The sequence below is a fragment of the Emydura macquarii genome, unplaced genomic scaffold, assembly GCF_026122565.2.
Source record: "Emydura macquarii macquarii isolate MOO-44397 ecotype Brisbane River unplaced genomic scaffold, CSIRO-AGI_Emac_v2 contig_3219, whole genome shotgun sequence".
NCBI classification, from domain to species: Eukaryota; Metazoa; Chordata; order Testudines; family Chelidae; genus Emydura; species Emydura macquarii.
The window spans coordinates 552,833-579,000 of NW_027133356.1; the positions used below are offsets into that span (position 1 = coordinate 552,833).

The 26,168-nt window shown below is 53.9% G+C and overlaps 2 protein-coding genes across 3 annotated transcripts; one reads left to right on the top strand and one right to left on the bottom strand.

Annotated features, from left to right (window-relative positions):
- Positions 1-4,509: 4,509 nt before the first annotated feature.
- On the bottom strand, positions 4,510-14,244 carry GCC1 (GRIP and coiled-coil domain containing 1). 2 transcript variants are annotated; one of them, XR_010916856.1, is made up of 4 exons: positions 13,255-14,244; positions 11,446-12,532; positions 7,686-9,273; positions 4,510-6,138 (listed from the first exon to the last, which is right to left on the bottom strand). XR_010916856.1 is itself a non-coding variant. In XM_067531419.1 (3 exons), exons 2-3 carry the CDS (start codon positions 12,490-12,492, stop codon positions 7,969-7,971), a joined length of 2,352 nt encoding a protein of 783 aa, XP_067387520.1. In that variant the 5' UTR covers positions 12,493-12,532; positions 13,255-14,244; the 3' UTR covers positions 4,510-7,968. The 2 variants fall into 2 exon arrangements, 1 of the variants encoding a protein (XP_067387520.1); XM_067531419.1 differs by having other exon boundaries at positions 4,510-9,273.
- A 445-nt stretch (positions 14,245-14,689) lies between these two features.
- ARF5 (ADP ribosylation factor 5) lies at positions 14,690-25,900 on the top strand. The gene is made up of 6 exons (XM_067531425.1): positions 14,690-14,847; positions 17,815-17,895; positions 19,900-20,009; positions 20,908-20,979; positions 24,538-24,663; positions 25,252-25,900. The coding sequence occupies exons 1-6, from the start codon at positions 14,781-14,783 to the stop codon at positions 25,336-25,338; spliced, it is 543 nt and encodes a 180-aa protein (XP_067387526.1). The 5' UTR covers positions 14,690-14,780; the 3' UTR covers positions 25,339-25,900.
- Positions 25,901-26,168: the final 268 nt, after the last annotated feature.

Sequence of the window (26,168 nt, forward strand, 5' to 3'; positions counted from 1 at the left end):
TCTCCCCTCCCCCTGGCTTCCTTTCACTCACACCTTCACCCGGCTCCTAAGCATGCATCTCCCAGCAGCTCGGCCTCCTTCACACCTCCCTGCGTGAGTGCAAGTCTTACATCAGCTCACCCAACCGCTCTGAACTGCGGCCAATGTTTCAGGGCCACTCAGCTCTCCCTACCCTTCTGGCTCAGGCTGGGGTTTGCTGCAGGGCTGGTGACCCCAGCCTGCGTCCCAGAGCACTGCAGACGTGGGCGAACGTTAGCTCCATGCCACAGCAGGGGAAACTAGGACCTAGAGAGAGGCAGGGACTCTCCCACAGTCACACACAGAGCCAGCAATGCCTGCTCCCGGTGCGGAGCCATGGGGCGTTATCCCCCTGCTACCTTGTGAGATGGTTTCACTGGCTCCATGTGGGTGTGGCCCGATCTGTGACTAGGGACAGCGTGTACAGGTCGAGCATGGGTTGACCTGTGCTGTCAGGGCACGAGGGAACACAGCCCAACCCGTTCTTCCCAGAACAGCTTTTTCTTGCCAGCAGAATCAGTTGGAACATGACTGAAGCTAAAACCGTCAGTTGAGGGCGGCTGAGAGAAGAGGCCTTGCCCAGTAACATGCCGAAGGAAATTCAAAGCCCCAGCTGTAAAAGTGGGAGGAGAGGGACTGACGCTGAGTTGCTTACCGGCCCAAACACAGGACTGGGAGCCAGGAACACCCAAGAACCTGTTCTCTTCTGCTACCACCTCCCATTACAGGTTTGGGCAGGTCCCACCCTCTCTGCCTCAAACCTCCCCCAGTGGGAGATGGAATAATAATCTTCTCAGCGGGGATGAAAGGGAGGATGAGTGTTCTCACAGTGCTTTATCAGATGGAAAAGCACCAGACAGCAGAAAGGGGGAAGCTACTGAAGCTTTGAAAGCTGCCTTCTATCTCATGGCCATCTGTGCTCACTCCTCAGCACCTCCAGCACACCCACAGGCTGTCTGAGGACCCCCGGGGGGCTTCCAGAGCAGCGACATTACTACATGGAATGATTCAGGTTCCGAGCCTGTCTAGTCACCAGCCACCACGTTCTCAATTCAAAACTCCCACCCTGCACTGCTGACCCCAGGAAAGGGCGATCTGGCGGGGGGGCAGAGGGGAGAGAAAGCTGGATTATTTAGATTTGAGAGGGGAACACAAAGTCTTTCCAGCAGCAGGGCAGGGCTTTCCCCACGCCCAGGTAACCCATAGCTTCTCAGACACAGCTGAGTAATGCCCGCTCCTTTGATTCCCTCCCATTCCATGCAATTCACACAGCAATCAGGTTTTGAAGTCTTGCACAGCAGTGAAGGTAGAAGACAACCTTAGCTCTGCTGCTCCCTTTGCTTATGTTTTAAAACACGGCCTCTTTAAACCAAACTGTCTGTTCATACCATCCACAACACACAGTAGACATTTCTGATGCACCCTCCTGCTCAGTACGCTGCGGCCCACACACAGTCGGACATCTTTCACTTCTTAAGTCAAAATAAGCCACGTTTGAAGATCAGTTACGAAGTGTCAAAGTTACGAACATTTCAAGTCAGTAAGTGGAAACTTTGGTTTTAGATCAATTCACACTCAGAGCGGTTTGCACCGTTGGAGAGCCAGGAAGCATTTTAGTTTTGGTTCTTTGATATGCAAGCGCTGGCTGCTCACGCTGGTGATTCTGAGAGTAGGCCGTTTCACTGCAGATTAGAGCATGCACAGCTGAATAGCAGATGCCAACACACAGGTGTTGTGGAGCCATGAGTGCTAGTCACAAAGGAATCAAGGACCAATCCTTGTACACGGAGCGGTGACTGGGAAAAGCTCTGCTACAGCCCTGGAATAAGCGGCCAAGGATGGATGCAGAATCCCCATCCACAGATTTTCTAGGCTAGGGCAGTAACGTCTCAGGGATGATCAAGTCAGTCCTGCCAGCACATGCAAGGATGCAGCAGGTGAACCACCAAGCAGAGGGAAGACACGGCCTGGCTCCTTACTGTCTGTGAAGCACACCCACAGGAGGCAGCTCAGTGACGCTCAGAACTGCTCTGGCCAACATGGGGTTACTCAGCTCAATGGTAGCCAGAGCGGTAAAATTACCAACGTGGAGACCACCCTTGCCTCATTCTGCCTCCGACATGCTGCGCAGAACCTGACTTGTCAATAGTCCTGTTGGTTTCTAAGGCACTACTCAACGGAAGGTTGGCCGAAGCGGGACTGTGGAGATTAGGGGAAGCGAGCTCCTGCTTTTAGACCTCTCCACAGAGGCCACAGCAGTAACTACCAGCACCTTTTGGAGAGGTGAGACACACCAGGCCAAATTCTGCTCCCCATTACACTGCTAGCAATGTGGAGCGACTCCCCTAGACTTCAATGCCATAGCAGAATTTGGATCCCACACTTTATTGAAGAAACTGACTCAGGCCCCATCCTATCTGCTTATGTTCCCTGCAGCCCCACATCCAATGAAGCGGAGCACCCAGCCACTCTTCTCCCGGCACAAATTGGTGAAGTGTTTTGGTTTTTTGGTCCCTTTCCAGTGTTTCCGGCAGGCACGGAATCTGCCTGTGGAGTTTTTGTTTCTTCTGTGAGTTTGCTGAGAGAGCACACGGCAGCTGAGCACTGAGGTTTTCCATTTAACAGTCCCAGTTTCTGACCTGGAATGGAATGGTGTGACAGAGTCCCACAGGAACCGTGCTCTGGAACCACTCGGGTGAAGCCAGTCAGGACTCTAGACTCAGAGTCTGCCCTGCCCCCCAACATCTCCACACACCCATGCAGCCACCTCCCGAATCTAGCCTTGCAGCGTTCAGCCCCCCTCCTCCACCTGTGAGTCCCCTTGGACAGGACACGGGGGGCTCCTACACGCCCCCAAAAGGGCCATGCACCCGCCTCGCAGTCAGAAGCGATTCACAGCCAGCATGGAAGTCAGAAGGGTTTATTAGCTCTCAGGATCACAGCACAGAAAGACTGTTAGCAGATTAATTAGAAGTTACAGCAGTAATCAACTGGAGAGCCTCAGAACCTGACCCCTCACGGGGGACTGCCCTTCCACCCAGCCCCTCCTCTCTTGCTCCTCCCAGGCAAGATGTTACAACCTGTTGAGCTGGTTGACCCAGGAGGGCAGAGGGGTCTGGCTAGGGTCCATGTACGGGTGGCTGCGGAAGGTCCATCCTCCCTCTAGTGGTCTCTGCAATGATCACACACCCAGGTCCCATCACCGAAATACATGAGTAACATATGAGGGAAACTGAGGCACGCACACAGCACTTAGAGGAAACATTAGGAGCATCGCCACTTTGTCACAAACAGTAAGTGGGATCCTTGCGTGACACCCAGTCAGGGTGCTGCCCTTGGTAATTGGCAGAGGGATCTCTGCAACTAGTCTGACAGCATCTGTTATTCACCGGCCAGCCCAATGCTGACTAACACATGCTGGTTAGCATAATAATATATATTGTATAAATAATATGTATTATCTATACCACATGTATATGTGTTAAACTCCAATAACATTATGCAACAACACTGTAAAAGTGATATAGCCCAGCCTAGCCTATCCCATAATCCTGTTCACTTATGCTAAGGATCCCATAACACCTGGCATTTGCTGAAGTCAGCACTTGGCACAAGCTGATCGGAAACTTGTCAAAATCAAGATACATTTGTTCTGTCACAGCACAAGCTAGGGAAGTACCTGGAATGTTAGTATCCAAAACAAAGATAAGGAAGGAACAGAACAAGTTAGGAAACTGGAATAAGTAGAGGGGTTGGATTTTAATGACGGGTAAAGAAATGTATAATTTTGTAAAATCATATAAATAGCAGCAGCCGAAATGTGTAACTTGGGGAGCACAACTTCTGCATAAGATGAATGTAACATCACTGCATCGGACTGCTCTTTGGAGACTGATTATCATATAGAACCTTTTTCCGGTATTGTATTAATAAACCTGACTGACTTTGGTCATTTGGCCTCGAGTATATTTCAAACGAAATAATGAACCAAAGTGTGATCAAGCAATTGACTATATACAATTGATCAACACCCACCACCAGGAAGGAATGAGGTTGCTTGCACAACACTTTGAAAGTGTCAAACTCTATGTACAGGAGGCTATTAAATTTCACTGTTCATGCTCTCCATAACTCCCACGCACTGCAGTTATATGCGTCACTCAGAAAGCTTTCGCTCCCAAGAAATTTTTGCTGAGACGCTGCTCCCATCCCACTGTGTCTGGAAAGCCCTACTTAAGTCGGGTCCCTGGTTAGAGCTACTTCACTAGGATACAATGCAGCCATGTGCAGGATTCCGGCGCTCGTGCCTGGGAGCCCGGGCTGAGCAAAGAACGCTCCCATTCAGCTCCCGGGCAAACAGCACTACGTCATGCTGAACCAACTGAGTCAACTTGGCAACTGTGGCTGGAAGCATTAAGGCAGTGGTCCCCAAACATTTTACATCATGCCCCTCCTTACCCTTGTCTGTACCCCCCCCCCCCCCCCGCACTCCTTCCCCAGCTGGGGCTGGGAACAGTTATGGTCAGGGACCAAGTCTAGGAGCAGGGCCTGAGGCCAGGATCAGGGCCATGGAGTTCAAGGCCGTGGCCAGCCAGCCTCAGCTGGATGACAGGTGCTGAGGCCAGGCAGTCAGGTCAGGGACTGTGGTGGAAGGAGCGAGTCAGCAGCCAAGGCCGCACCCAAGTGCAGGATGGTCCAGAGCAGAGCTTGGTGCAGAGCAGGGCTGGGTGGTGCTCCCTCTCCACCTCCCCTCCATGGGGGCTGGTCCAGGCCCTGCCGCACCCCCCCAAATGTTTCTCCATGTCCCCCTGGAGGGGGCACGCCCCAGTTTGGGGATCTCTGCATTAAGGGCTACTCCTTCAACTATGCAACACTGTCACAGCCTGCAAGGGCTAGCATGACCGCCTAGATATTCAGCAACCTATCCCTGCAGCACTGCCCAGTGTGTGTGCCAAGGAAAGATGCTCCCCCGAGGCGGAAGAGCATCGCAACTCCAGCTGATTCAATGAAACCATCTATTTCCTATCTCAGTTCCAGGGCTCACAAGTGGAATGGAAAACCAACACGAACATGAGACAAAGTGCCAGGAAGGAAGTGTAAAACACAGCCTGTCTATTTTGTTGCTGCAGAATCTCAGCTGGCATTAAAAACAAAACAATTTCTTGTCCATGGGGGTGAGAAAAGCTGAAAACTGAGTGTAACCAATCCAGCGCTGGGCTCCAGGGTCTGCAAACAGCTGCTCTGAAAGTTGTGAACTGCTCTATTTGTTTCAATGTGGTGGTGACGCCAAAACTTAACGATAGTTTAAATGTCAACACTATTTTACTGCTGAGCATCTTAGCAAAAGATCCAGCAACCATCATTATCACAGTCCCCATCCCCGCTCTCACAGTTTGGAGGTGGGGACTTAACAGGCAACATGGAGGCCACAGTACTAAATATATTAGTTTTTGTATTTAAATTGTTAAAATGCTCCATTTTGAAATTTAAATGAGGCTTCTACAGAGTGGCACAGAACTCCGGCCCCTCACCAGAGAATTTGGGGTCAACTTGTTGGGAGTACCCAGGGCCTTGTTTATAATCAAACCAGCACTGTACTCTCACACAGCCTCTGCTGAGGACATCCAAGTGCTTTACACAAGGCCCTGGGAGATAGGAGAGTATAATCCCTAAAGCCACAGACAAAGTCAGGGTCGATCTGGGAACAGACCCCAACTCTCAATAAAACCTGGTGTAACCTGATCTAAACGCAGTTTGATGATTCAGCATTTGAGGCCAATAATTATACTCCAGGTCTGTGTGTAAACCGAGACAAGCTTTGATATACCGATACAACAAGAACTTCAACGGTTAAATCCGAAGCTGAATGACGGGAAGGGAAGCTATAATTGTGGCCCCGTGTTACAAAAACAGAATGGTGGGCGCCATCTTGTGGTCTGGGCGTGCCAATGCACTAGAATGAAAAATGAAAGGATCAGCTTCGTACTCTTGGGTACCCAAACAGCCTCCATGCTTTCTCCCCTAAAGGCAGCGTTACCCACAGGAAAAGGAAAGGGAACTTGTTGAAAGCTGGAGTTCTGTTTACTCTCACTCCTGTCAGTTGGGTATCCATTGCCGGGGCTAGAAAGAGGGAGGAGAATGAAAAGATTAGGGGTTAGGACAATCTGCTCCCTTGCCAGTTTAGCAAGAAGTACAGGCTCGACAGTGTGGGACTTTGCATTTGAAGAGGCATCTACCTCTGAAACATGCCAGCCATGGGGCAGTTCTCCATAACTCCAAAGTGAGAGCCAAGAATGTCCCTTTCAATAGCGCAGCCTCTGCAGCACAACTCAGGCAAGGAAAAAGGACTGGGTCCCATTCCCACTATAAATGCACCATGGAAAGCAGGGTTCTGCAGAGACTCCACCTTCCCTGGCAATCCAGAAAGACACGTTTTCCATAGACAGGACCCAGCTCCTTCCATGGCGTTGCAGTTCTAGGCCAGTGCAAGTTATATAACAAATGGGATCAGAAGGTGCAGAGATGTACATTAGGAAGCCAAGGTACCCATACACCTCTCATCAGACTACTCCTCTCACCCAGCTAATCTTGTACTCAACCCTTTCCCAGCCTTACGCTGGGCCCTTCTTGAATGCAGTGGCCAGCAGTCTTGCTGAAGACACAGCCAGAAAGAACAGTAATACCGTTTCCAGTGGTTCCTCTTTCTGCCAATCTCATTTAATCCAGCAAACATTTTGGTAGAACCTCTGCATTATGGCGATAGTGGGCCAAACCCTCACACACACACAGGTACTTTATTGCAGGCTATGTTTCCCCAGTAAGCTATGGGGCTCTCTCTGCTCAACAGAATGCTTTCCCCCCACTCTTCACTGCTTCTTCCAATGCCATCAATACGAGCGGCCCTCTCAAAATGTTGAATAAAAAGCTAGGTTTAAGAACATCCAGGATGTTGGACAAACCCCTGAAAGCATAGGAAACGATTGCTGAAGGTCAGTTCGCCATTGCAATCCCAGTCTTTCATAACCACCTTCCTGTCATTCTAACACAGGATTCCTCTTTTGCCAAGGGAGTTAGAAAATTCAGATCATCGGACTTGATGAGATAGGTACTTTGTCCTTTTTGTTTTAGAAATGGCATGGAGCCGTTACTCAGCCTCTTGGCTCAGTCAAATGCTTGGCAAAGCAATTCCATACCGGTCCCCCCCACCAACCTTCTGCTCCTCCTCCTCCTCCCCACAGCTTAGTAAACACATGTTGGTACATGGAAAATTCCCAATCTGGAGTGAGAAATTTTTTAGCTGTACTTTTACCCCAACAGAACATAGCTCTCTCCAACTTCTAGCACTGTTCCAAGCAACCCGAGAAGCTATTCTGCTCTCACATGTAAATTTGGCTGTTGCACATACTCACTAGCAGCCTTCAGGAAGCCTCTGAGGTTTTTTTATATCTGGATAGTGGCTGATAATTAAGACCCTCTCTCCCTGATTTTCAGGGTTTTTAAAATGCTGAGTGATTAGATCATAGTGTTGCCCAACCTGTTAAATGTTTTTCTCCCTCTTTTTAGGCCACAAGCCTGTTTGGCGTTTTAAGACACAAGTAAGTGACCTAACTTAGTAAGTTTTCCCCACTCTGACAGGTTAAAAAAAAGGAACATTGATTAAAAAATACCGGTGTCCATAATAAGGACCTCCTTTTACGAAGTCTTAACCCCGAGTGAAATCTTGCAGCACAGAAACCTGTGGTCCTCCTGGAATTATGGAGATGACAATTCTGGTTTTGGACTAGTGCTAATTGCAAGCCCAGAACTCTGCTGAGGGCTCCCAGGCCCCTGACATAGGATGGATACAAATAACTGCCGAGGCCCTGGGAAGGGTGGTTGGTTCTTCTCACAGTTAGAAAACAGGAATATGTCATCAGAGAAGTAGAGTCGTTATGAGCAGGACCCGGGTTCTCATCTCTTCCCAGAAAGCCACCAACTGCTGTGGGCGGAATGTCTCATAACAGCGTGCTTCTCCTCTGGACTGAAGTGCAGTATAGTCAATATGGCGGTTAGAGTCTGCTGACGGCCCAGTGAGTCTGGCAAGGTCAAGAACCTATAGACAATGTTCTTGAGATATTCCAGGTTGGCCCCCTCTCTGTTCTTATCCCTTAAGTTCTTCTGGATATGGTCTTGAAGGGTGGATACCTCTTCCCTATGCTTCTCCCCCTCAACCAAAAGTCTCTCCTGGAGCTGGTGAACTTCCTTCTCCAGTTTGTGCTTCTGTTTCCTCAAGGCTACAATTTCTACCTCTTTCCGGGCCAGTTGCTCTGCATACAGAAAAAAAGTGGGCTCATTGGCAGCTGCAAGATGCAGAGCCTGGGTGAGGTTGTCAGAAGAGATCGCACCCATGAAATCATCACTGCTATTGTCACTCCCTGGTGCTAGATAGTTTTTGGATCCTTGAAGCCCATAAGGTACAGCTACAGACCTCAACTGCTCCAGCTCTTGGTCCTTTTCTGACAGCACAGCCAGTGCTCTGTCCCGCTGCTTGTGCATCTCTTCCTCCAGCTTGAGTGTCTTTTCCCTGTAATCCAGCTGGCACTTCTCCAGCTTCTGTCTGTGGACCTGCTGCAAGTGGGACACCTCTTGCTTCTTCGCTTCCATTTCTTCCCTGTGTTGCTTCTCCATCTCCTCACAGGAGAGCCGAAGTGCAATGTATTTCTCCTTCAGCTCAGCCAGCTGTTCCTGGGTGTCCTCTAGCTCTTTGGCCAGGTTGCCATCTTTGGCTGACTTGTTTTTGAGAACCACTTGCGCTCTCATCTTGTACCTTTCAAACTCCTCCTTCAGCTGCTTCAGCTCTTGTTGGTAGTACAGAGCGGTGGCCTTCTCCCCATCCCCAGCCTCGGTGCCCTTTGGCAGTTCCAGCTCACAGAGCTTCTCTATGTCCAGGGTTGGCTGACTTTTCTTGACTGCCACCTGCAGCAGCTTCTTCAGCTTCTCCATTTTGTCCTTCAGCACATTAACATCCAAGCTGGCCTCCTCCATGTGAATGTCCATCGGGGATCGGCTGGAAGCAGCGATGGCCAGAGTTTTGTTTTCCAGGTCTAGCTGCACAATGCGGTCCTTTAATTTCTGAATGGTCATTTGGTCTTTTTGTTTGGCTTTTTCATAAGTGCCAAGCAGCTCTGACACCTCAGAGACCTGGCTCTCCAAGCTGGCCACTCGATGCTCTTCCATCTGGGCATGCTGACAGAGCTGCTCTTCTGCTTGTGCAGTCTGGAAACAAAAGGAGCAGACAGGTTACGCTTCCACTTTGTTTTATACCAGAAATTTGTGGCAGGAATTAACTTTGAAGAATTCTCCTGAGTCCCAGGCTAGCACCCTAGCCACTGGGCCATCCTTCCTCTTACAATCAAGAATGGGCCTTTCTCAGCTAGTCTGGCCCATCTTTAAAGGATAAATAAAAAAAAGGATCAAATGAAAATTTTCTATTTGTATTGCCAATTCTCAAGTAAGCAGTGCTGCTATACCACACCAGCACTGGCTCTCTTAGGGGCCTGTTGTTCTTACAAGATTTCTCAAAACCTGTGTGTAATCGAAAGGATGCCGTACTCTCAACTGTACTGGGTACAACTGCAGCATCTTGAGGAGCTAGTATCCTAGCCAGGGGACAGGCAAATTCAAATAATCTTCTCCACTGGTCAGACTCCCCCAGGGGTTAGATGCCATTTTCCAAAGACAAGCCCACAGAGGAGTGTGAGAAGTGAGATAAAATGAAATTAACGCTCACATGTTATCTGGTGGAAGGAATTCTCTAGACACCTCCAAATTCAGAGGGGAAGAAAGAATTATGGAATGTTCAAAGTTGGAGATTTTATTCTGAATTCTTTCCGCAGCAAATCCAATTACTGGAGATGATTTCTATCCCCTCTATTTTAGGTCCATCTATTCACCCCTCTCTGCCTCCGTATTTCTGATTTCAGCCCTTTTGTCTCCCCACCTGCAGATGAGAGGCCTTTGCCCTGTTATCTACCTTCTTCTCCCCCCCCCCACAGTAGGCCAAACATCCCAGAAAGTGATCACAAGGGGCCTCAACAGCAGAGCTTCCTTAGGAATACCATGAAACTTACAAGGACTGCATAAGACATCAGTTTCACCTTGCTCCTACCACCATTGAGGAGCATTTGCCAATAGCAGCATAGGACCTTTCAGAATGGAACAGACAATGGTCCTTGTAGTCTGATGTCCGGCTGTCAGGGAAGGTGTGGAAACTCTCAAAATGCATCTCATTGTGCATTCGGTACAGTACCAGGAAAAGAGGAAAGATTTCTTCATGACCCCAGCTGTTGAGCTGCTCAGCCCTGAAGCCAAAGGATTAAAAGCCCTTCTCATTTCACATTATCTTACTGAGTTATTTGCCTCAACACCCAGTGATGGAGTTCTGTTGATTTACAAAACACTACATTTAATCTATTATAGTAATTTCAGTTTATGCTGTTCCTTTCACCACAGGCTCCTGAAATGCTTTACAACAGTATAATCATAGGAATTGCCACTGTGGCTCAGAATGATGGTCTATCCATTCTAGTATCTGGCCTCTGACAGTGGCCAAGATAAGGTGCTTCAGGAGGTGTAAGAAACTCTGTAATGGACAACTATGGCATACCCTGCTCATAAAAGAAGTGATTATTCCCCTCTATTCGGCATTGGTGAGGCCGCATTTAGAATACTGTGTCCAGTTTTGGGCCCCCCACTACAAAAAAGATGTGGACAATTTGGAAGAGTGCAGCGGAGGGCAACCAAAATGATTAGGGGGCTGGAGCACAGGACTTATGAGGAGAGGCTGAGGGAACTGGGCTTGTTTAGTCTGCAAAAGAGAAGAGTGAGGGGGATTTGATAGCGGCTTTTAACTACCTGAAAGGGGGTTCTAGGGAGGATGGGGCTAGGCTGTTCTCGGTGGTGGCAGATGACAGAACAAGGAGCAACGGTCTCAAGTTGCAGGGGGGAGGTCTAGGTTGGACATTAGGAAAAAGTTTTTTACTAGGAGGGTGGTGAAGCATTGGAATGGGTTACCTAGGGAGGTGGTGGAATCTCCATCCTTACAGGTTTTTAAGCTGAGGTTGACAAAGCCCTGGTTGGGATGATATATGAGGTTAGTCCCTTTGAGCAGGGGGTTGGACTAGAGTGAGGTCCCTTCCAACTCTAATATTCTATGATTCTATGATTAGTGGTTGCCTTATGCCCTGAAGCATGGTGGTTTATATCCTTTGTAAGAAGTTATTCCTTCTAATGGAACAGATTTATTTTAAAGATTTTATTTATGGTCCTATGAAAATGCAGGATTTATACCAACCTAAACCTCACTACAAATCTCTGTGTACTCAGCTATTGCTCTCTCTTTCTATACAGCATGTTTGCAATGCACCTGTTGTGCAAATAGAGAATTACCTTTCTCATCTCTTGCAGCAGCTGTTCTTGAAAGTGATCCTTGAGGCTGGACATCTCACCCTGCAGTTGGCACAACTGGGGGTCTGGCTTGCTGTTTTCTTCCTGCACAGCCTGCAGCTCTCTCTTCAACTCCTCTACCATCCTACTCAGCTGCTTGATCTGTAGTTCATACCCTTCCACACGGTCAGCCACGTACACCCTTCCAGCCAGTGCTTCTCTGGTCTCCTCCAGCTTTAGCTCCACATCCTGGCGCAAGGTCCTCTCGCTTTGCAGCAGCTTCTGTAGCTCCCGCAGCATAATGGCATGGTCACTCTGCTCCTGGGCCCGGTCATGTTGCTGCGTGATCAGACGAGCTTTGGTCTCTGCCAGCTGCTCCTGGACACACTTCATCTCTGCCTCCAATTTGCTCATCTCTTCCTCAGCCTTTTTACTGGCCTCATCCAGATCCTGCTTCATCTTTTTCTTGTCTGCTTGGTATGAGGCTTCCATGCGGGATTTCTCCTGGGTGACTGTAGCCAGGGAGCTGGTCAGGGTGGCCAGCTGCGTCTTCAGCTGGAGCACCCTTTTGTCAGCCTCATTAGCAGCGGCTGGCACATCCCCACTGCCACTGCTGACGCCACTCTCTGACCCGCTCGCCTCCTCCGATTTCAGAAGGGGGGCCCCAGTTGTGATTCTCTCCTCTTCTGTCCCCAGTTCACCCTTGGCACTGATCAAACTGGCAGCAGTGTCCACGCTGGTAGCTGTCCCCATGCTGTCTTCACTGTGAACAGAACTCCTGTCATCAGCAGAGTCAGCAAAGAACACGCTGGAGTTGGCACTGTCTGCTAGGTGAGCGCCGCTCAGGCCAACATCTGTCTCATGAGACACGGACAACACTTTTAAGCTAGCTTCCAAGGCTTCCTTTTCCTTCAGCAGGCTCTTGTAGGCCCTGACGATATCCTTCAAGCGCGTCTGGTACTGCAGGAGCTGCTGCTTCTGAGATTCGACCGTCTCCAGCAGATCTTTTTTACTAGGCCCACCCCCGAAGTTCATGCCAAACTTCTCCATGGCTCCTCCGCGGCCGTTCGACTCTGCTGCTTCACGCAACCTGAAAGCAGAGGAAGGGGGGGAAAAAAAAACCATGAGGGAAGCCCACATAAGCCGCCTTAGAAAGTCTTGAGACCGAGGAGGGCGGGCTGCTCGAGCAGGCCGGACGCTGAGCTCCCGCTGGCCCCACACAGCTCCCACGGCCGTAGGGCGAGCAGGCCACCCGACAGGCGCCTCCGAAGATGCTGAGCTCCAGAGAAAGGAAGGGGCACAGAGTAAACACCGGACGGGGAACCCCTGGGGCGCCTGAGTGGCCCCCGCTGCGGCCATGGCAGAGCCCTTCCTCCCGCTCGGACTCATCTTCGCCGTCTGAACCGGGGGGGGGCCCGGCTAACCACCCCTTGCCGGCCCGGCTAACCCCCCCTTGCCGAGGGGCTGCGGCCTGTGCCAGGCCCTCGAGACGCGACGCGCTGACAGGATCCCGCCGGGCGGGAGGGGGACCCGGGAACCCGCCCCGCCCCTCAGGCCAGGCCACGCCGCCGTCCGGGCGCCGACCTGAAACGCTGCCCCGGCGCCTTCAAAGCCCCGGGCGGGCTGGGCTGGGCTGGGCTAAGAGCCGCCCGGGTCCCGGGCCTCACAGCGGCTCGGCTCGGCTCGAGCTCACCTCATGGGCCGGGAACCCCGCAGCGGCTCGAGCCGAGCCCGGCCGCGCGCGCCCCCCTCAGGCGGGACGGGGTGGGGGAGGGGCAGGGAGGCGCTGCTCACCCGGAACCCAGCCCTCACCTCCGGCTCGGAGTCCGCCACCGCGCACGCGCCGCCTCTCCCAGCGTTCCCTTTCTCCCGGCCACCGCGCCTGCGCGCAGCCCATTGTTTCCCCCCGGCCGCCGCGCCCTCGCCAACCGTCAACGCACATGCGCCTTGGAATGCCTCCGTTTCCCCCTCCCAACCCGTCGGCCCGCTGTAAGTGCGCAAGCGCGCGCCCCGGGTCTCGCCGCCGCGGTGGCTCAGTGCGCAGGCGCCGGTTGCAAGCCACTGTTTCCTTGACAGGCGGGGTGAAGACGGCCGGCCGCCGGGCCTAGTGCGCAGGCGCGCTGCTGGGGAAGAAGCGGCTGCAGCAGCTGTGTCTGGGGTGGGGCAGTGTGTGCGCAGTGTGACCGCCTCGCCAGCTCGGCCCTCGGAGAGGGACCCGGCGCGGGGATCCCAGGCCAGGCAGCGGAGGGTGCTGCAGGGCTTGGAGTCCCCCAGCCTGGGGGGGGCCACGCTGGTGGCGGCGTGCAGCAATGTGATGCCTGCCGTCTTGTCCAGGGGCCTGTCTGGCCGTGGGTCTGTCCACCCTGCCTAGAGGAAGGAAAGCCCCTTCTCAGGCAGATGGCCTGCGCCTTGCACCTCCTCAGGGGCGCCTCCGAGCCTGCCTCTTGGGCCTTAGCAGGCGCGCCTGGTGCCCGGGCAGGGCATGCACTGCTGTCACGGCTGGTTGCATGCAGTGTTCACGTCGGTAGCCGTGCCTGACGGGGGGAGTTGGAGTCCTCAGTCCCAGGACAGGCTGGGAGAGGGAAGGGCGCTTAGGGGACCCGCGCCTGTGGGTGAGAGAGACCAGCGGGGGCGCTCACAGGCAGCTTTCGGGGTCCAGGTGCAGAAGTTGGGCCCATGAACCATGTATCCCGCCTTGTCCCTGGTGGGCACCCGGGCGGACTAAAGCATTCGCCCACGGGGAGGTTGGGCCTGTAGCTAGAACCCCAGGAGGGGGCTGTCTGGGAATCAGACTGAGGGTGGCTTTGCATTCATTTAAAAACCTGGCACAATGCAGCCATGCAGCCCCGGCGCCCGGAGGTGGGGTAGAGGGAGACAGCCTGAAACCATTGCTCCCAGAGCCGGGCCTGTCCCTGCAGTTTAACTGCAAGACCTGCCGCCACCCCCCTTTCAGGCTGGGACCCTGGGAGCCGAGCGCTGCGGGAAGCGGAAATTGGGGGGGAGGAGGGCAGGGCTCTGGGGGGCTAGTGGGAGTTAAGGCTGGAGGGGTGGCTCTTCCAGGAGGCGGGGCTCTTCCAGGAGGCGGGGCTCGTGATCGGGGGGGCGGGGCTCTTTCAGGAGGCGGGGCTAAGGCGGAAGGGGGCGGGGGCTCTGTCAGGAGGCGGGGCTAAGGCTGCAGGGGCGGGGCTCTTTTCAGGAGGCGGGGCTAAGGGGGGCGGGGGTCCCGCTGGGGGCGGGGCTAGGGCGCGTTCCGGCCGGGCCTGCTGTGCGCGCAGCGGCGGTATCGGCAGGTTCGGGGCTGGCAGGCAGCGCGGCTCCCCCGCACCCGCTCCGCTGCCATGGGCCTCACCGTCTCCGCCATCTTCTCGCGGATCTTCGGCAAGAAGCAGATGCGGATTCTCATGGGTGAGGTCCGGCCCGGCCCGGTTCGGTTCGGCCCGGCCCGGCGGTGCTGCGGCCCCGGGACCCCTTCCCCGCTGGGCGGCTGCTGCCCCGTAGCCCCGCGCGGCCCGGGGGCAGCTGTGCTGAGCCCCAGCGAGAGGGGTCGGGCTGCAGGGACCTGGGGGTGGGTCCCCCCCAGGGGAGAGGGGTCGGGCTGTTGGGTCCCCCCCAGGCGCTGGGGAGTCCCCCCCGGGGGTTAGAGGTTGGGTAAGGTCCCCCCCTGGGGGAGAGGGGTCGGGTTGTAGGGTCCCCCCGGGGGAGAGGGCTGCAGAGCTGGCGGGGGGGGGGAAGGTGGTATTAACCTACTCCCCTGGCTCTGGGGGGGGCTGGGCCGGGTGACCGCCCCCTCCCTTCCGTGGGCGTTTGGGTCGGCAGCCTGGCTGCTGCCTCCCGGAGCAGTGTAAGGGGGGCCCCTGTCCTTGCCCGATGCCGGGTCCCTGCCCCTGCGCTGCCAGTGCCGGCCCGTATCCCAGAGACCCGAGGAGCGCGGTGGTCCCGGCTGGAGCAGTGCCCTGTGGCGCTGGGCAGCCCTGCCAGGGGTGGGACCTGGCCCTTTGGCTCCGGCAGCAGGAGCACGGGCTGCCCCCCAAACCTGAGGCCTGTAGGACTGAGGGACCCTGGGCTTTGCCCCACTGGGGGGGCCTCGATCTCTGCTGCGGGGTTTACAGAACTATTCCATGGAGCAGAGCAATCCACAAGGAAAGGGCTGGCGCATAAACTTCAGTGATCGGATCCCTGCACGCTCCCCAGCTGTGGGGTGCTCTGCAGCTGGCAACAGCCTTTAAGGTTGTAGCTTCTGGACCGACTGGGTGTGACGAGCCCTTCCTTGGTGACAAAATAGCCAGACTTGTGTCCTCGAGCCGGCCCGAGCCCACAGCCTGAGAGAAAGCTCTGGAGGGTTTTTGTCGTAGGAGAGGGGCTTGGACCACGGAACCGGCAGTCCCCTAAACAGGATGTTTGCCCTGAAGCGTCATTCTGACTGGCCACTGCAGCCTGTGCTTACCTGTGGCGCGGCTCGACACCTCCATCTCACGGACTCTGGACTCGCCTGCCTCATCGCGCCGCGCTGGAATTCAGAGATGGGACATGAGCTGCTGAGTCCCTCGGCTGGGGTCAGCAGGACGGTTGCCTCCCACTGCCAGGTGTTTCCCAGGGCTCTGTCTAGAGCAGGGGTGTCAAACTCATTTGCTATGGCGGGCCAGATTTGAATTGAGTGCACTTCAAGTGGGCCATGCATACCATGAATGGAAATACTAGGCACTTTTGGAGCGCTCTGTCTCGTGCACACAGCGCTCCATGCGCTGCTGCCGGAGTACACAGATCTGGCGGCCGCGCGTGACGCCGCCAGGGGCCAGACCAAAAAGGTTGGTGGGCCGTATCCGGCCCGTGGGCCGGGTGTTTGACACCCCTGGTCTAGAGCATTTTGAGTTTGCCGAGGCAGTTCTAGCTGTTCACTGTGCAATGTATCGTGTCAACCCTGTCAGCATAGAGCATGTGGGTGTCCAGAGACTAGCTGAGTAGTGATCCCTCGCTGGGATCTCCCAGTCCCGTCACCGTGCAAATAAGGAACAATAATGGAGGATGTTGGGGGGCTCTTCAAGATACAGTGATGCCGCTGCTGATCGGCAGGGCTCTAACCTCTTTTAAGGAGCCGAAGGTCCTGGATTTTTGCCAGTCTTGCTGGTTGGAGTTTCCCCAATCCTAAAACCGGTGCGGCCCAGGCAGTATCTGTGCAAGCGCCTTCCCGCCTCCTTGGGCCCTGTTCCTGCCTTCAAGGGGCGTGCAGTCACCACGAGCTGGGAGAGGGCCCTTGTACTTGTACTTCTGTGATGTGGACAAACCGGGCTGAGACCTCAGCTCACTAGGTTACAGAAGAGCAGTTGGGTGGTAATGCAGCTGGGCCAGTACTGACATGGCCCAGATCAGAAGAGTGCCTGGGCGGCGTGAGGTCCTTAGCCTATTCCTGATACTCCTCGCCATCCTGCTCTCTGGGTAACGTCCTCCTCAACCCGCCTCCTTGTGACGTTTGGTTCTAAGATGTGGGTCAGATCGAGCAGAAGAGAAAAGGGAAGCTGAGTTCCTTAGGCTTGGAGAATTCCTCATAGATTCCTATTGTCTCTGTAGGATGCAGCTGTTCTGTAAAGAGCACCTTGTCTTTCCTGATGGGGAAACTCTAAACCCTACGGGTGCTCCCATGTTCTGCCCTGTGTCTGACTCTGCCTCCTACCTGGAAATGGCGTTTGTGGATCGGGCTCTAGAGACATGTGCTTTTCTGTAATGGGGATGCACAGAACTGGCCTACTCTAGCAATGCCTGCCCTGGGCATTGTGTCATGGGCTGCCTGAAGTGACTCCTCCACATTGATACCAGCTGCTCAGAACTGATCAGAGCGGTGATGGAGTGGATGGAACGTTTGGGATTCTTGTCTGATTCTCCCCTCCTGGTGCTCAGAACCAGTCTTCACAGAGAGCTTTGGGGAGTGGAAAATTGCTGTTGGATTTCTGCCCCCTCCCCAGCATGTGGATTTGCTTCCTGTTCTCTGGGATAACTCTGAAACACGGGCTTGGAAAACCCCAGAACGCAGGGGGAGGTCAGACCTCTCGCTTGCTTATCCTGAATGAATGCGCTGTGGCTGTTTGGGGGGCAGGTTGTACACAAGGGGAGGTGGGTGAGTTTGTGGGTTGTACACTTGGTAGCCCTTGGGGAAGCTGTCTTGTTAGAATGGCTCTGTCTGAGTCCGTGGGAGCGTGCACTTGGCTCTTGGCCCTGTTTGAATTGTTCTGCGGCATCTCCTGTAAAGAGGGGGGTGTATATACTGGGGCTGCCCTGCTGGCTAGGGGAACAGATTATGCAGGCTTTAGGCAGGAGCCCTGTGCTTATCTGCCCCGTGCAGTGACGCTGGCCTCTCCTCTCTCTCTCTCGCTGTTTCAGTCGGGTTGGACGCTGCTGGTAAAACCACTATCCTGTACAAGCTAAAGCTGGGCGAGATCGTCACCACCATCCCCACCATCGGTAAGTGGAGAAAAGCCATGTCCTGTCTCTGGCTTGCCTTGGAGGGTGGGAGAGGGGTGATGTGCTGAGGTTTCCGAGCTCCGTAGAGTGACCCCCCTCCTCCCCCCCAGGCTGAGTCAACAGTGGGGTTATGCAGCCCTGCGGCTCGCTTGCTGTTTAGTGGGGTGGCATCTCGGGCTGTATTGTGGCATTGGAAACAAAACCGTTCCTGAAGTCGGCAGCAGTTCTGCAGGGTGGCTCCTGTCACATTAAAGACCACTCCAGTAGCACAGCTCAGCAAACTGCGGTGCAGCTTGTGTGACGAGCTGGGCTCCGGCTTGACTCGAGGAGTTACCCGTGGCTCCCGGGAGTCTCCTCTGCCTGTGGGGCTCGACTTCCGAACCGGTAAACGGGCGAGATCCCGGGCAGGATCCTTGCACAGTCCCTGCCTGAAGAGGTAACAGTCTAATCGGCTGATAAAAGGGAGCTCTGCCAGTGTTGCTAACGTTGGGGAAGAAAGAGGCAGTCCTGCACACTGGCTCCAGTGCATACCAGTGCAGACCAATTCAGACTGCATGCAAGTGCCTGTATTGTCAGTAGGTTCCTAGCCGCCCACATCTTGCTGTCTTAGCTGTGTTCGTGTCGGACACAGCGTACGAGAAGCGGGGCTGACTGGTAGCGTGACTGCAGCAGGAGAAAGAGGCTTCCTGTCAGTTCATCTCTGCGGTGTTTATCTGAAATGTTTTATGTGACACCGGTGTTGAAAGTGATGGACTTGTCTGGGCAAGGCACCGCATAGGCAGATGCTGTGCAAACGCCCCCACACGACTCTGTCAGTGGACCTCATTTCTCTGCTCTTGCAGTCCTGGGCTCCTTGCCAACCTCTGCTGCCTCTCCACTCCCCCTAGTCTGTGTTCCCCCGGCTGTCCCAGCCCTGGGCTCTCCGTACACAGCTCTTCCGGTGCCCCTCAATCCCCACCCGCAGCCCCCCTGCTGATCCTGGCTGTGGAGGAGCCGCTGGCGCACAGGTTCCCGTTAGACGAGCAGATGATTGGGTTGCTGGGAGGACCCGTTGGGTCACATGGGAGAGGCTGTGTGCGACTCTCCGTAAACGTCGGCTGACCTTGACTTGGCCTTCGCAGTGAGTCCAGCAGAGCTTGTGTTTCTCAGCTGGGCAGCGCCCTGTGGACTGTGGCAAATGTCTTTCTAGGTGGATTTTTAGGAAGGGGCATTCGTGGGTTGCTTATTTACCTTTTTATCATCACGCCTTCTGGTGATGGGAAATGTGGTCAGCAGCCAAGACTACGCTAGCGCTGAACAGCCGTCCCCTTCGTGCGAGTCTTGTCTGAAAGGGAGCGGTGTAAAAATGTCTCCATCTTCTGGTTCTTGCCGCCTGCTTGCCATGTGTACGCAGAGTTGTGTCTGTCTGCTTGCGGGACAAAGTAGGTAGATGTGACTTGTGCACCACTGGGTGGAACTCCTTAGCAAGCTCCAAGGAGAGCTTCCCAGGCGTTGCTGGGGCAGAGTTTGTCCTGCACTAGCAGTAAAGCATACACTGGAAGGAACGCCAGCTTGACCCTCACAGCCCAGGGGACTTCACGGGGAGTGGCAGGAAAGGCGCTTGCAGAGTGAGCAGACAGTAAATGTGGAGCCGCGCCATGCCTTTTTTAGTCCCGTTTCATAGCAGAATTACCCTGTGGGCAGCTGTGCTGTCTGGGTGGGGATAATCCCATTTCCCCTCCTCTGCAAGTGGTGGTGGGAGGAGGAGGAGGATACTGCACTGCACCTTGATCGTACTTGCACACTCCTGTGACACTTGTCACCCCATGAATCCTCCCTCCCCCGACTCAAAAAGCCCCTGAAATCTTGTGGCGTCTACTCCGGCGATGGCTGGCATTTCCTGTAGCGCTCGTCTGTGGTCTGCCAGTTTTCAGGCTGCCATGGTGATGAACCGTCTTCAAGAGGGACTCGCTCGTGCTTTTACTTCAACCCTGTCTCTTCTCACTGCTCCTGTCGCCCTCACAGGATTCAACGTTGAGACGGTGGAATACAAGAACATCTGCTTCACGGTCTGGGATGTAGGTGGCCAGGACAAAATCCGACCCTTGTGGAGACACTACTTCCAGAACACACAGGTGGGGGGAGCGGCAGAGCCCCCGGGAAAGGGCTCTCTGGACGCGATTCTTGTATAGGGTTCCCTTGAGGCTGCCCCTCACCTGCCTGCCTCAGAATAGAAATAGGATATAGCAACGCTTCCATGGCAAAGAACCAGGGGTGAGACATGAACTTAGTCCCATGGATGCTACTCCTGATCTCCTCTGGTCATGGAAGCTGGATCGCTTTGGCCTTCCCAGCGTTTCTGGCTGACCAGTTGACCCCTCTCCCTTGTGGTGGAAGGGCCAGGGCGGTAGCAGTGCCATGTTGGTTAAGAGATGGATAAAGAAGATAGGGCTGGATCGCGTATTGGTGGCTGCAGGTTTTCCCTTCCCGAGATGATTTAACCACGGAGCTTGGCTGGAAATCACCTCCCTGGCTCCCCCTACCCAGCAGCATGCATTGGGGTTACGGGTGTTGCCCGCACCCTCTCTGCATTATCTGGCCAAGCTGGCGCAATGATGCAGGCCTCTGAATCAGTTTCTTTCTGAATGAGGCAGGGGAGGCAGCTCTGCTCTGAGCCGTGAGTAACTTCCTTTGTTCAGCGCAGTGAGGTTCTCAAAGTCGGGCTTCTGAAAAGTAGCCCTGGGCATTTCCCACTGCCTGGCCTCTGTGCAAGAGGAAGTGGCAAGGAGAGAGGGGGGGGGTTTCCTCTGAAGACGCACGCCAGCCCCTGTTGCTCATACACAGACTAGCTTTGGAGAAGATATGTGGTCGGGGGTAGGATGGGGAGTGCTTGCTCCACTGGCAGTGATCTCCGTTGCCATTCCGCGGTGTTGGAAAGAGGGCTGGCCCTCTGGGTTTGTCGTGTGCCTCTCCCTGGGGCATCAGCGTCTGCACTCTGTGAACAGTCTGGTGTCTTTCTGCTTGCTTCTCCAGGGCCTCATATTTGTTGTGGACAGCAATGACCGGGAGAGAGTGCAGGAGTCTGCAGATGAGCTACAGAAGATGGTGAGCGGTGGGGTGGGGTGTGGTTTAGTGAGAGATTGCATGGGGGTTTTCAGGCGGGGGGTGGAGAATACTAGTTAGTATTCTAGTGAGGTGGGATCTTCCTGGCGTGAAAGCCTAGGGGCAGGGAGGGCTAATAGGACGTGTATCTAGGGGGGCTGAGGCTGTGGCGGTGCAAGAACCCAGTGTGGGATTCCCCTCTCAAGGTAAATTTGGTGTGTGCAGAATAGGAGCTCAAGACGAGCAGAGGCTGCTTCCCAAATGTGTTTATCCCTAAGGTTAGGAGTCTAGATGCTAGAACCAGACCCATGTGCAGACAGAGGTCATTTATACCACCCTAGAAGTCCCTTGTGTTTGGAGTAACTAACGATACGGCTCCTTTCATAGCCATGCCTGCTGTGTACCGACTCACCGGTGGGGTGAATAACATTCGGACTCTTCGGGTGCTGAGAAATGAAGTCAATAGGAACTTCATGCACAGGCCCTGGTTATCTTACCGTATTAATCTCTGCAGGGTGACGTACACGGACAGCTAGTTCCAAAAGTCAAAATTGTATACGCTACCCAGGCCATCCCTTTAGACTAAACTGGCATCTGCCAGAAAAGTTCCATAAAACCAGAGGTGAGACGCATTAAACTCATTTACTAAAACCGAACAAAATGAACCAGAACCAAGGACAGAAAATGACTGGGACTCACTCACACCAGGTTTGTGTCTCCATGCAGAGAAGGTCTTTGACTGGACTGAGTGGACATATTTAGTTGAAACCATGGAATGTATGGCTCCAGGTGGCTTCCAGAAATGCTGCCTCTTACGAATGGCAGTCAAAAAACCACTTGGGATTGTTCCCTCCACAGATGATCTTCCTCCATGTATTTTGAACCTGTATTTGTTACAGGGAAGCTGCTTGATGTAGATCCAAGAGGCACATCTGTCGTGTGGCCAGCCTACCAATGTGCTAAAAAACCCAGCTCATCTACATCTAAAATGTACAAGTGTTGGCATTTTCTCATGTCCAGACGGCTCCATAATTAGCGTCCCGTTCCAGCTAAAATGCCAGTCCTCTCCTGCATTTGCGGGAGATGCAGTTAATTTTTCTGATGTTAGAAAGTATGTATTTCAGCCAGTAATCTCTATTCTGAGGCTTCCTATGCTCACTGTGACCTCTATAAAAATACAGAGAGCTGCTAGATGACCTGCTTCTTCTTAAAACCCCTCTCCCCTATCCCACCCCTGTTTCTGCTGTCTGTCTGTCTCCCTCATCTGCTGTTGTGGATAACTTGGATTATAAACTCCTCAGAACAGAGACCTATTCTGTCCAGTGCCATGTGCACCCATGCTGAGATACACACAGAGCTATGCACCCAGCAGCTCTCACTTTGAAAATCTGGTCAAAACTGTCCCAAGAACTTGACTGACGGTGTGCACCAAAATGCTGGGCTTTCCTGGAAATGTGACCCATAGTTAATAACCAAAAACTGGCTCGAATGCAGCATTAAGGCTGAAAAAATCCAGGTGCTCGGTCAAGCAACTCCAGAAGTGAAGATGTCTACTGAAAAGTCCATGGGATCCAGTGCAGTCCTGCTAGACTCCCGTGGCGTTCCTGTTAACGAGGAAATCAGGAATGGACTGTACATCTAGTGAATCCTAGGTAACATTGCAGGAGAAAACTTGACTCTTGAGTGCTTGGTTTCTCCCTTTTAATGCTACTTCTTGTATATGATTTCCTCCGAGCTCCCTTTCTGTAAAGCTGCAACCTTAGCTACGTGCCTGCTGCTCTGAGCCATTCTAGGTTGGCGCCTTGGGAGGAGGCAGACCTTAAGCACCCGTCACCCTAAAACCATGGAGCCCTTTCTCTTCCTGCTGGACTTGATTGATCTCTACGAGGGTGAGAAAACAAACTGAGCCTGGAATACCGCTCAGCGTCTGCTGGCGTGACCTGTGTGCAGAGGGCCTCTCTGGACTGCGTGGGGCAGGAGGAGTTCATGCCCACAACTCAAGCAGCTGAACCAACTTTTTTTTTTTTTTTTAAACCTGCAAGAGAAAAAATCCCTTTTGGGCTGAGACGGATTGTAGGAAAATCTCAGGCCCGAAGGAAGGGGGCTGGGATATCTTGGCGGCTGCGGAGGCAGAGATGGGAGTGGAAGTTACAGCAGAACCTTCAGCAAACACTCGTGAGCTCCCCTAGCAGAGGGGTCTCTAGCGTCTAGGGCAGGGCTTTGGCACTGTGTGCGTGCGTCTAAGCTCACGCCACCCCTGTCTTTGCTGCATGTCTTTGTTCACCTGGCATGTGATGGCAGGGCAGCGCTCCATGCACTCGAAGCAGTGAAATGGGGGTGTGGGAAAGGTGTGCGCCTGGTGCCGTGTTGAGAGAAGACTCGGTCCCAGTCTAATTGAGACCGGCAGCAAACGGAAGGAATGACTGGAGTCAGTGTTGTGCCAGACGTGGCTGGCTGGTTCTGACTTGCCCGACCATGGTCTCCGAACAAGAGTGTGTGCGCCTGGCTAACCCGAGGGAGAGGATGCGTGGAAGAAAAGGAGCCAGCGCCACTTGCAGCGTATTGCATGAAAACAGGCCTGAGGGACACGGGCAGAGGGAGTGGCCTGCTCAGCTAGTACCTGAACTTAACCTAAAGAAACTCCCTTAAATGAGAAAAACCTTCTCTTCTGACTCAGAGAGACCTAGCACTGGGGAGGGTGTAAAAGCCCTAGCGTGCCCCTCTCAGGTAGCAGACCAGCACTAGGCTAGCCAGGGTGGAGGCTGCACGTCCTGCAGAACGTATGCATATTTGCCTTATGCCATGTGTTTGCACCCAGCGGGCCTTGGCGTTTAGATGACCAGAGGGAGAAGGGCCGAGGGCCTGGGTGTGAGCAGAGGGGGTGGAGAAAGGGGCTCAGTTTTTTCATGGCTACTCTGAAGAATGGGTGCCCGTGACATGAGGATGAGCCGGGGAGGGGGGAAGGAGGGTGGCGAGGTAATGACTGAAACGAAGTGCAGCTGAGTGTGAGGAGATGGGAGGGCAGGAACAGACCCTGGAGGGTGTGGGGGGCACTAGCAGAGGGAGAAGGATGGCTGGATGGGTTGAAAGAGCTTTCAGTAGCATTCAGCCCCCCCCGCTAAAGCGGTCACTTGCTAATTTTTCTGTGCTGTGACCACAGCTTGGTTTTATGTGACTAGCAGGAGTGCCTAGGCCCACGGAGATCAGGGCCCCGCTGCGCTGCGTGCTGCACACAGGCCCTGCCCCACAGGGCACACGGGTCCAATGGAGAAGACAGGCGAAATGGCATCCTCCCCATTTTAACAGCTGGGGGAACTGAGGGAAGTGTCTTGCCCCAGGCCACGCAGGCAGTCGAAGGCAGAGGTGGGAATGGAACCAGATTTCCTGAGTCTTGGTTCAGTGTCTAGTCACCGAGCCATGCTCTCCTCAGTCTAGATTGGTCCCTAGGCAGCCGCTGTCGACCAGAAGGGGCTGAGTCGCGTGGTGCAGCGACCCAGCTGGTTTCACGGGCAGCCTTCCCACTCAGCCGGGGTTAAGCTGGCTTTGCCTCCTGCGTTTCAGCTGCAGGAGGATGAGCTGCGGGATGCGGTGCTGCTGGTGTTTGCTAACAAGCAGGACATGCCCAATGCCATGGCAGTGAGTGAGCTGACGGACAAGCTGGGTTTGCAAACGCTCCGCAGCAGAACCGTGAGTATAACCAGGGTCCCGTCGCTGATGGGAGAGGCTGGTCTGAGCTTGCAGGAGGGAGCGTCCCCTCTGACTGCTCCGTTCTGAGCACCTTTCCTTCGGCTCAGCGGCTCAGCCTCGTGGGCTGTGAGCAGGGGACTCGGGGTGTGGGTGGCCAGGGCTGCTGCAGGATTGAGAGATGTGTTGGCAGAGTAGGGTGAAAGGAGCTTGCACTCTGCCTGGCCCTAGCTGACAGTCAGTCTCTTGTTTGGACAGCACCAAACTTTGTCTTGCTTCCCTTTCGCACCCCCGTGGGTTCTCCAGCAATCGTTTCTTACAGGGTTGAAGAGAACTCGAGACCTTGCTGGCTGACAGTGACATACGGCATGTTACAAATCAGCCCATCAGCCTCGCCTCCCAAGTGCCCTAGGGTGGGATCATGATCCCCCATTTTCTGGATGGGGAAACTGAGGCACTCCAGGTCACACCGCAAGCTGAAGTGGGATTAGGGTTTGGTGCTTCCTGGCTCCCACGAAATGCTAGCTCTCAGCGTTGGTCATTCTCTGCCTTGCCTGCTGCCTGACTTCCTTCCCTTCCCTTGTTTTTCAGTGGTACGTGCAGGCAACTTGTGCAACCCAGGGCACTGGTCTCTACGACGGACTGGACTGGCTATCTCACGAGCTCTCCAAGCGCTAGGCGGCTGGCCAGCTGGCCCACAGACCAGACAAGCCTCGTTGCCCACCTGGGATCTCCATTTCGGGTTTAGTTTAGTTTTTTGTTTTTTGGGTTGGTTTTTTTTTTTTTTTTCCCCCCTCCCCATTGTGACCTCGTCTTAAATGATCTGTGTGTTTATCTGGTAGAACTTGAACCTTGAGGACTCTTCAGGCAGCTCCACTAGCCGTGCTCCTGCCTTCCGCTGCCCGGATGGCACTTTCTTGTTAATGATCCTACCCACATTGCATGTGTTCTCGTTACGTGGAGCCTTGTGAGAGCCTGTGCTAAGTCCCAGCAGGGCCTGTTGGAAGGAGGGAAAGGAAGTGGCGCTATTTGCATCTGGCGAGGCCAGGGCAGTGTCTAAGCACGGAGCAGGTGGCTGTGTTCCAGGTGCCTCCATGGGAAGCTGGCGAGTAAAGCCTGTCGGTAACTGCTTCAGCCATCACAACACTGCGGAACAGAAATGTTTCTCCTTTTTATCCTTCCACGAACTTTATAATTGTTTCTCTTGGGGCGGGCGGGTAGGGGGCAGGGCTGGGCTGGGACTCTGACTGTAATGTGCTATTGTATATTGAGTAATAAAACTCCACCGGTTTGTATCCTACGCCCTACCTCTTTCTCAGCGGCAGAGGTGCCGGATTTTGTGCGTGAGGGTCGGGGTGACTAAGGAGGTGAACACAGAGAGCAGCAGGGACACCCTGCCGGTGGAACGCCAGAGGATCAAATGTATGGAGAATCTCGTGCATTGCTCCGTTATCCAGCCACTCTGAATTCCAGTGTCAGGAGAATTTTGGCCCGGGGGTGCATTGCAC

Bases quoted from the DNA above. Each gene is read 5' to 3' on its own strand.
- GCC1 (XM_067531419.1), bottom strand. From the start codon at position 12,492: ATGGAGAAGTTTGGCATGAACTTCGGGGGTGGGCCTAGTAAAAAAGAT. The intron at 9,274-11,445 runs GTAATTCTCTAT...TTTTGTTTCCAG, and splicing joins TGCTGCAAGAGATGAGAAAG to ACTGCACAAGCAGAAGAGCA.
- ARF5 (XM_067531425.1), top strand. From the start codon at position 14,781: ATGGGCCTCACCGTCTCCGCCATCTTCTCGCGGATCTTCGGCAAGAAG. The intron at 17,896-19,899 runs GTAAGTGGAGAA...TCGCCCTCACAG, and splicing joins CACCACCATCCCCACCATCG to GATTCAACGTTGAGACGGTG. The intron at 20,980-24,537 runs GTGAGCGGTGGG...CCTGCGTTTCAG, and splicing joins CAGATGAGCTACAGAAGATG to CTGCAGGAGGATGAGCTGCG.